The 9290-nt window shown below is 44.6% G+C and overlaps 1 protein-coding gene across 1 annotated transcript in view; it reads left to right on the top strand.

Annotated features, from left to right (window-relative positions):
* Positions 1-5980, top strand: part of BOD1 (biorientation of chromosomes in cell division 1) — an 11636-nt gene extending 5656 nt beyond the window's left edge. Inside the window, exons 2-5 of the mRNA XM_027643498.1 lie at positions 6-200; positions 1421-1545; positions 3747-3947; positions 5170-5980. Of these exons, the coding sequence (XP_027499299.1) occupies positions 6-200; positions 1421-1545; positions 3747-3945 (519 nt within the window). The 3' untranslated portion in view covers positions 3946-3947; positions 5170-5980. The remainder of the gene's footprint in view (positions 1-5; positions 201-1420; positions 1546-3746; positions 3948-5169) is intronic.
* Positions 5981-9290: the final 3310 nt, after the last annotated feature.

Here is a 9290-nt window from a genome sequence, read left to right as displayed (position 1 = left end):
CGGAGAGCGGCGGCGGCGGCGGGGCCGCCCCGGGCGGGGGCGGCGGGGGCGGCGCGGGGGCCGCGGGTCCCGGACCCACCGACCCGGCCTCGCTGCCTCCCGGCGACCCGCAGCTCATCGCCATCATCGTGGAGCAGCTCAAGAGCCGCGGCCTCTTCGACGGCTTCCGCCGGGACTGCCTGGCCGACGTGGACACCAAGGTACGGCCGGGCCGGGGACACCCCGCGGGTCCCGCACTCGAGGGCTGCTCTCTCTGTCCACGGCGTTTCGTGGCCCCGCTGTGATCCCCACCCGAGGCTGTTCCCGAGGAGATCCCGGTTTGGAGCGATATCCACACCCCAGGGGAGGAACAGGCCCGAGAACAGGCTCAGCCTTTCATGTCCCAGCCCAGGCCTTATTAGGAAAAGAGTTTCCCATAAGAACAGTGCTACTTTTTAGCCTATTCCTGTATTTCCAGTACTCATTCCTGTATTTCCAATTTTCAAACCCAGACACTTAAACCTTTCTCTAATGAGACCCAGACGGTTCTATTTCTCAGACACTAATTCTCTGACATTAATTTCTTCTCAGGCACCACGTGAACCCCTGAGCATTTGTTGTCCGCATGAAGTTGGGTAGTTCACAGTTGCCCTGTCAAAATTCAGCACTTGTTGGATTTTGCTTTCCCCAAACTTTTTACTCTTTCAGCAAGAGCCCTGTCCTGGGAGCTGCAGGCGTCATCCAGGCCCAGCACCAAACCACTCCTGGAGCTGTCAGGTCACCTGCACAGAGCAGCTTTGTCAGGGCTACCCAGGACAGACACCACACCTCTGTCACCAGCCCATCATCCCATATGCACGTCAGACCCTGAAATATAAATGTAACCCTTTTGTCCTTTCCTTGCATCCAGGATGTGGATGGTCCTGTGTATTTATATGGGTTTGTTAGTTAAATTCCTGTTAAGTGCAATTAAGTTCCCTCAGATAAAACTCAGATAATTATCTCCTTATTCTTATATGTTCTTAACTTCTCTGTTAGTGCCACAGAGGCAAATAATTCAAGTTCTTTGTTAGTGACAACATTGCTCAGCCAGTTTCCTAGGAATTCTGGGATGGAGGGTTTGCAGACAAGAACTTTGCTTAAACAACTCCTGTCTGCACAGTTTTCATTTCACTAAGTAATACCATGAGCAGACAACAATTTAAAAACCAATCTGTCCAGATATTTGAATTATTGTAACAACACCCTGAGTGTTCTGTGCCAGTTGTGTTCTCGGGCAAAACAAGATTCTCTTTGTTCGGAGAGTGAAAGGAGGGAGAATATAGACAACAGAGCAGTCTGTATGTGACAGCAGATGAATTGTGAAGGGCCCTGGCAGGACACTGCTTTGAGATGTTTTAGCTGTTCAACTGGATTTATTTTGATTTTTTTTTTTCTTTAGCCAGCCTATCAAAATTTGAGGCAGAAAGTCGACAACTTTGTATCGACCCACCTGGACAAACAGGAATGGAACCCAGCCATGAACAAAAACCAGCTACGGAACGGGCTCAGGCAGAGTGTGATTCAGTAAGTGAGCACAGTCTGTAAAATGGCACTGAAGCTGTTGGATAAGTAACACATCCCCTAAGCCAAGTAAGAGTTTGCAGAATTAAGCTTTTCACAAGACTTTCTGTCGTGCTCTCCTGAGTTTCATTATAATAGTGGATGCAATCTCAAAATGCACATTATTACTTTATCTGAAATTGGTATTTTTGAGTGGTGAAGTGTTTGTATTTGCTGTCCTGCCAAATTATTGCTGCAAATAGCCAATGCTGTACCTGATGTACTGAGCTGAATGACCTTTATCTTCTGAAAAGAGGCTTTAAAGAAAGAATCCTGAAGATGCCAAAGCTTGTGTGTGTAGACTCTAACCACTGTCAGGCAGCAATCACACTGCACCAGCCTGATCTCTTGCAGCAGAGAGAAGCTTTTGTTCAGCTATTTTAAGATACTACATTGAGGGCCACCAAGATGATCAGAGGGACGGAACACCTCTCCTGTGAGGAAAGGCTGAGAGAATTGGGATTGTTCAGCCTGGAAAAGAGAAGACTCTGGGGTGACCTAATTGTAGCCTCCCAGTACCTGAAGGGAGCCTGCAAGAAAGATGGAGAGAGACTTTGTACAAGGGTTTGGAGTGACAGGACAAGGGGGAATGGATTCAAACTGACAGAAAGTACATTTAGATTGGATATTAGGATGTGAGGATGGTGAGGCCCTGGCACAGGTTGCCCAGAGAAGCTGTGGCTGCCCCATCCCTGGAAGTGTTCAAGGCCAGGTTGGAGAGGGCTCTGAGCAAACTGGTTTAGTGAAAAGTGTCCCTGCCCATGGCAGGGGGGTGAAACTGGATGATCTTTAAGGTCCCTTCCAACACAAACCATTCTGGGATTCTATGATTCATTTCCAGCATGAAATCAGAGAAAGCCAGATTAAACTGCTGCTGAAAGAATTAGGTTTAGTATCTCTTGCTGCTGCCTCCTGGCAGTCTGAAATATGAGCTTTGGCTTATTAGAAGGAGAAAACCCTTATGGTAAAAGGCATGGGGAGAGAGGCAGTTGAGAACTCGATCATGGCACTTTTGCTTCTTGAGGAAAACTAACAGAATGTCTGGGACACAGAACAAACTGTTTCAAGAGCACCTCCTAGAACCTGTAAATCGCAAGGATGTCACATTAGTCTGTTTAATCTGTAACTAGAGAAGGGATGTTCTCCAGCAGAAGTACAGAATTTCCTGTCATTACTCAGAGTCCTTGAGATACGTTTGTCTCAATGCTTGCTCTTATTTCATGTTACTGTACCACAGGAATTAAGTGGATAGTTGAAGAATGTTACATCAGAGAGCCTGTGATGAGAAGAGTGTAAAGTGCTCTTAAGCAGGCCATTAGTGTAAAGAGTATACCCAGTATTGGGGAGTTTGAAGGGTCCCTGTCACTCCTGGAGTTGCAAGGCTGAGCCCTGAGGGAGTCCAGATATGTTTCATGCAGGTACAGCTGTGCTGTCACCTGGAGGTGACACAACGTGCCCTGACCCTGCACCCTCTCACTCACCAGCATTCATGGCCTTAATAGTCCTGTGGCTCCTTTTCCCAGTGCCAGGCAACATCTCCATTTCCTGTCCCCTGCTCCCTTGCAGACATGACTTAAGCCTTCTAGACAGCCTGTGCCCCACAATCCAAGAGTCTGACGCAGCCCCTGAAGTAATAAGTCACTTCAACTACTAGTGTTCAGTCCAGAAACTTTGCTGTGTGCTCAGTGTCTTGTTTTTATAATTAATACTCATCTGTCTAGACTAACAGTTACAAGGAGCGAGTGACAGTCCTGTTATTAGGGGGCAGGGTTCTTCTCCCTCCAGTCAGCCAAAGAAAAGACTGTGCTCTCACCTGCCCTCCTCCTCAGAATAGCTTGTTTCTCTTGTTTGTGCCAAAATGTGTTTGTTTGCTTTCATGTTGACCTCATTTCCACATGAGCCCTATTAAAAGTGGCTCTTATCCAACGTGTCATTTAAGTACCTGGGAGACCAGATGTGAGTTGTTAATTCTGTAGGGAGCAGTGAGAGGGGGTGAGGGGAAATAGGTGATTGAAACAACTCCCTGTTAAGGATCTACTGAGTAGGCTGCAGTTCTCACCATGTTAATGCTAATTGCAGTTGACAGGAGGGCTCTGGAGAATTACTGGAGGAGATGGGGAGAAGTTTTTCGGAGGAGCTGAATGACTTCTTTGTCTTTGTTCAAGGTCAGGAATGCTGGAAGCTGGAGTGGACAGAATTATTTCTCAGGTGGTGGATCCAAAACTAAACCACATCTTCAGGCCCCAGATAGAGAGGGCGATTCATGAATTTTTGGCTGCACAGAAGAAAGAGGAAAGTGTGCCAGCTCCTCCTCCAGAGCCTGAGAATAAGGATCCTCCTGCTCCATCTCAGGATGCCTCCTAAAGGTCTTGTATCTCTGCACTTACTGCTTACATTTTTCACGTACCTCATCTCTATATAATGCAAGATAGAGGAGACATTGGTTCTCCCTGGCTTGGCAGGGAGGACACTTTGATCAGCAGCGTGTTGTCAATGTCACACAGTCATCTGAGCTGCTCCCACTGAAGTGTCTGCTAAAAATACACTGGGACTGAAGACATAGGTATGATGTAAAACAGCTATCAAGGAACACTGTAGACTCTGCCAGTGCTGATTTTAGAGCAGGCCAAAAGGCCTTTTATTCCAGTAAAGCACATCCAAAAGAAAGAAAAGCATATCCAGCAGCGATTGACTTGGAATTGGCTCGTTAGCCTTCAGAACTATATCAAATGGATTAAAAATATATATCCTTTACTGAAACACAGCCAAAAGTAGAGTGGTGACAAGTTATTGTGCTTTAGCATTGGAAGGTTTAGATATCTCTTCTTTGGAACATACACTGGAGTGTTGAATTGTTAGTGACTGAAATAGTCCCCAGTCAAGTAAGGGTAACATCTCTGGGGGTGAATAAGTTCATTCCAAATTAACTGGTTTAAATAGAGCAACCTGTCTCTTTCCAGCTGAAAGGACTGAGGGTGCCTTTGTTGCAAAGAAGTTCATTCTGGCTTTTGTGATTAAAATAACTCCAGGGACCTCAGGGGGCCATAATTGCTACTCTGTCTTAGCACAAATGACTATGTGCCCATCTTTGCTAAGGCCCTGGATCTAAACGTTTGTTTTAATATTGAGGCCCACGTGCACACTACTGAGGAACCACTATCTTGATGGGAAATTCCAGTCTGCAGCTTTGCTGGGGAACCTAAAGCCATACTGCATGAAAGGAAGTTAATTGTCAATTGTTCCATCTGCCAGGCTTTCTGAAAGCAAAAATATTCTTTCTCATCTACAGCTGATTTATTAAGAAGGAACAAGTAACCTACAATAGCTGTTCTAATGCTTGGAATTACTAGAGCAACTAGCATGGGGCTTGGCTCAACAGTGTAAGTTTTAAGTGCCTGTACTGTCATCCTGAGTTATTTACCTTTGACTCGGAGCTTTAAGGCCTGAGATCTTCACATTTATGTGGTTCAGGTAGTTTAAAAGTCCATTATAACCCTCAGCAAAGTGCAGCTGTTAATATATTCTAGTCTGTCCAGATGCAGTGACTTGTACCTGTACGTCCTCTGAACTCTCTTTTTTTTCTTGCAGGGAGTTCTGATACTGAGCAGCTGCAGCTGCAACACGCCCTGTTAGATTGGCAATGGATTGCTGTTCCCTTTGGTGCAGGACTGCTGTCTGCCAAAGATGAACAACCTTTATCAGACCTGTGGGAAGGCATTGAAATGGTGAAATTCAGGTGCACCTGGAGTTCTGTGTGCAGAGGCACAGCCAGAGTGTGAAGATATTTTTGCTGTGAACTGCAGAGAGCAGCATGTATTCATTAGTCATGGGGGTGGGAAGGAAAAGGGAGTTGGCTGTTGTCTGGAGGGGGTAGGGAAGTGGTTTGAGATGATACTAATAGCATGAAGAAAGGTAAGAGGTTTTGGGGTGGGATATTCAAGTAAGAGCTGTCAGATGTCCTTGGATACAAGCCAGATGAGAGGAAGCATCTTGCACCTCGGCTGCATAACACAGCATTGAGTAGCAGATGCCAAGTCAGGTGTAACTGCCTGCTTTAGGAAGGACATTTCCTGTTTAAAACTGGAAATAAAGCTTCAGGATCAATTATCTAGATAACCTCTGTTGCATCACAGGAACACGTTTACAGTTGGCTATGACTATAGCTGATTTAACTCTTATTTCCTAAGTAGCTCTGGGAAGCAAAGGGCAGCAGAGCAGATGATCAGCTTAAAGACTTCTCTTTCCTGTGAAATTTCTCAGGTGCCTGGTGGAAACTGTCCTATGCTTTCAGCTTGAATGCATGCAGTGTCCTCTGGATGACAGTCAAATAGAGAATGTGATCAACTATTCTGCCAGCAAATGTCCACACCTTTTTGCAATAAAATATTTCAAAAAGCATCTCTGAGCCCTGGCTTTTTTAGATTTTTTTTTTCTTAAGGAAAAACTACTTAAAGAAATCCCAGAGTCCTGATTGCTGGAAACCTGGTGAAAGTGTGACCTTACACAGCTCATGCGTTAATCCAGGTTTAACAATGTGGGCTTGTTTCATATAATGAAATAAGATGGTTATTAGTATTCCTTTCCATATAAGATGTCTTAAAAAAAATCTAAAATATCATGAAGACTGAATGAGTAAAGGACTCTCTCCTGAATGTTGGTTTGGTGGTTAAAGACTGCTCTCCAAATCAGTAGTAGATGTTTTTCCTTAGAACCTTAAGGGCAGCTCTTGGCAGAAAAAGATCTCTTACCTCCTTGGTAGGGTGTCTCGACCACTTCTTTGAAACTGAGCCATTTATTCGAGGGGAAAAATGGTTCAAGACTCTAGAAAGAGCAAATGAAAAGGATTCTGACTGTGCTTAGGCAAATTCTGTATTACAATAGCAGTAGCCAGGGAGCAAGGACACCAGTTCAGTTTCTAAAAGTAGCAAGTAGAACTGGATTTACTGCAGTGAGGGAGGAATCTGAACCTGCATTTCCTACCTGACAAGTGCTTTAGCAGGTGAGTGAAGGAGAACAGATTCAGCCACTGTGGTTCTTGAAAGGTTTCTCCATTGTTCTCTCTTGACTGTGGTGCTGTGTTAAATTGAGCACTGACACTGCTGTGCCTTTGGTGGGGCTCAGCCTGTGCACAGCTGCAGTGACCATGGGAACCTTCAGAGCAGAACTGAAGCACCTAATGAGTTCAGGCAGCCAATCCACATTTGGGATCATAGGCTTTAATGTTTGGGCTGTGAAGTCCTTGCTTTGGATCACAGCCTTGGATGTAATAAGCTTTGGAAGTACACCTGACATAATGGGACAGTGACAAAACTTATGATGAAGAGATGGTAGAGGAAGAGCCCTTTGATGATAAGCATCTGTCCCTGGTGACTGATACAATCAGGATTCCAGCCTCAATAACTCAGTGATAGTACAGAAATCTCAACACCAGAACAAAAGAACAAGTTTGTATCCACTGTAGAAGTGAAACTGTTCCTGTAGCAGAATGTTGGACTAAAGTTAGTGTGTGATTCAGTTTTTGCTATGCTGGATGTGTTAAAGACAGTCTGAGGAGTTTGCTGAGGCAGAGGGGCCTAAGACACTCAAATTCAAGAAGCAGTTCTCACATTGTGCAGACGTCTCAGTTCAAGCAGCACTTGCAGCACTGCAGAACTTTCCTTACTTTCACACCCTTATGTTCCCTTCTTTCCTATCAAACCCTGGACTGCAGCCTTACAACAGTTCTGGTGTCTGTTCCTTTGACAGTGTCCCAAATACTGTCATGTTAGAAAAACTGAGAGCAGAAATCCACTGCCTTTCTCCCATTAATTCCTGAAAAATGTAAATGTAATGCATATCACCAAACACACAAAGCAATCCAGCTTATTTTTTCAAACATGCGCATTTTAGTCCAAGATAAATTTAATTACAAGTACTGAACAGGAGTTAAAATGATGAATAATGTGTTTCTAACATTCTTGAAGTAAAACTGATTCTTTCTGTAAATTATTAATAGGAATTTTCTGATTTTTTTTTTAATTTTTTCATGCAATTCTTACATAAAATAACTTTATGATTCCTGAGACACTGGCTATGTAACTGTTCTGTGATAACAACTCCAGAGATGCAGATAACAATCTGGAATAGGTTACCAACAGAGCAAGGCAGCCACCACAGCTCCTGATCATCTCAACAAGACCAGTTTCACCTGAGGGTGGATTTTGGGCACGTGCATTCCTGAAGTCCTTTTGCAACTGCAGAGAAGGTTTTTGACTGGGTCGTTTGGTTCAGGTTCAATACCACAGCATTAATTTAACATAATCAGTTCAGGAGACATCTCACCACTGTGCTGCTGAGTGACATGGAAAGAGTAACTCAGTGAGTAAAGGCTTGAGCCAAGCCCTTCTCTGCCCTCATCAGCTGTTTTACTGGCCAGTATCAAGTTCCTTGGCAAGTCAGGCACTGACTCAAGCAGATTTCACCAAAAGAAGCAGAAACAAAACTGCCATTTCTATGTGATCTCTAAGGTCCCTTCCAACCCAAGCCATTTGATGATTCTGTGATTATATATTTAGCCAGTTCGTGGTTCAAACTCACAAGGGACTGGAGTAGTTTAACTCTTTCACAGATATTTTGTGGTTTATACTGTAGTGAAAAATATATTTTATCAGCTTTCTAAAAGAGAGCTCAACTCAACAGCTTGGGAGCAATCAGGGCCTCTCCTATGCACAACCCCCAGCACTTACAAGCGCAGGGACTCCCTATTCCCTTCCCTCCTTTTCACAGCGTGGCTGTTCGCAATTCGGCCGTAAGAGGGAGATAAACTATTACTGCATTTCTCCGTCCCCATGCCTCGGTGCAAATCCCAAGCAGATACAGAATTCCAAAGCCTTTGCTGACTCCTGAGTGAATCAACTCAGCAAGGTGTGGAGACAGCTTTCCTGAAGTGTTTCCACAAACTCTTTACTCGTCTAGTGCAAATCACACAGTAGATACTGTCATTTTCGAGAGGTTTCCAAGTAATAGGAAGCAAATATCAATTAGGATCAGGGGAAAAAAGTGAGCAGCCCAACTGATCAGGGAAAAAAAATCAGATTTAAGATGTGAAACTATAAATCCTGACGAACCCAAATCTGTAACTCACTGATCTGGTCTGGGGTGAACAAGGTTGAGGCTAAACCAGTAACAGCAGTGCCTGCAGCTCCAGCTGGTTGTGCCATGAGATTGTATCAGAGTCATTGCTTCAGTTCCTGCATTTTTGTGATTCAGGTGCTGAGCCCACAGTAGTGCCGAGTCAGCCTCAGGAACATGACTGGGCAGTAACCAGCTCTTGTCTAGACACCATTGAAGCCACGGCACAGAGAAATGTGCTACCTCAGCCATCAGGCTGGGAGCTGCTCCACCAAAAACTCCCTCCAGCACTGGGACAAGCCCAAGGAAAGGCACCACAGCAAAATGCAGCAAGTCCAACCCACCTATCCAGGCTAAAGGAGTGCGAGGACCTCCTATTTAACTGATTTCATCTCGCTAACTCTCAAAAGAATTAGTGCCTTTTGCACTAATATCTTTATAACAGATCCCTTTTTCTAAGCAAATAGGTAAAATAAAATCCCCAAACCAGTTTAGGTCTTGGCCCTACAAAGAATTCACATAAGAACAGATGGCTGCAGTTTGCTTTGCAGAGCTGAGGCCCTTGGGAAGTCCAAGCAACTTCATACAGTAAAATGCAT

The sequence above is a fragment of the Corapipo altera genome, unplaced genomic scaffold (assembly GCF_003945725.1).
Source record: "Corapipo altera isolate COAL_440 unplaced genomic scaffold, ASM394572v1 75, whole genome shotgun sequence".
In the NCBI taxonomy this organism is placed as follows: Eukaryota; Metazoa; Chordata; class Aves; order Passeriformes; family Pipridae; genus Corapipo; species Corapipo altera.
The sequence above is the reverse complement of the archived record's forward strand: the minus strand, read 5'-3'. Positions and strand labels throughout refer to the sequence as shown.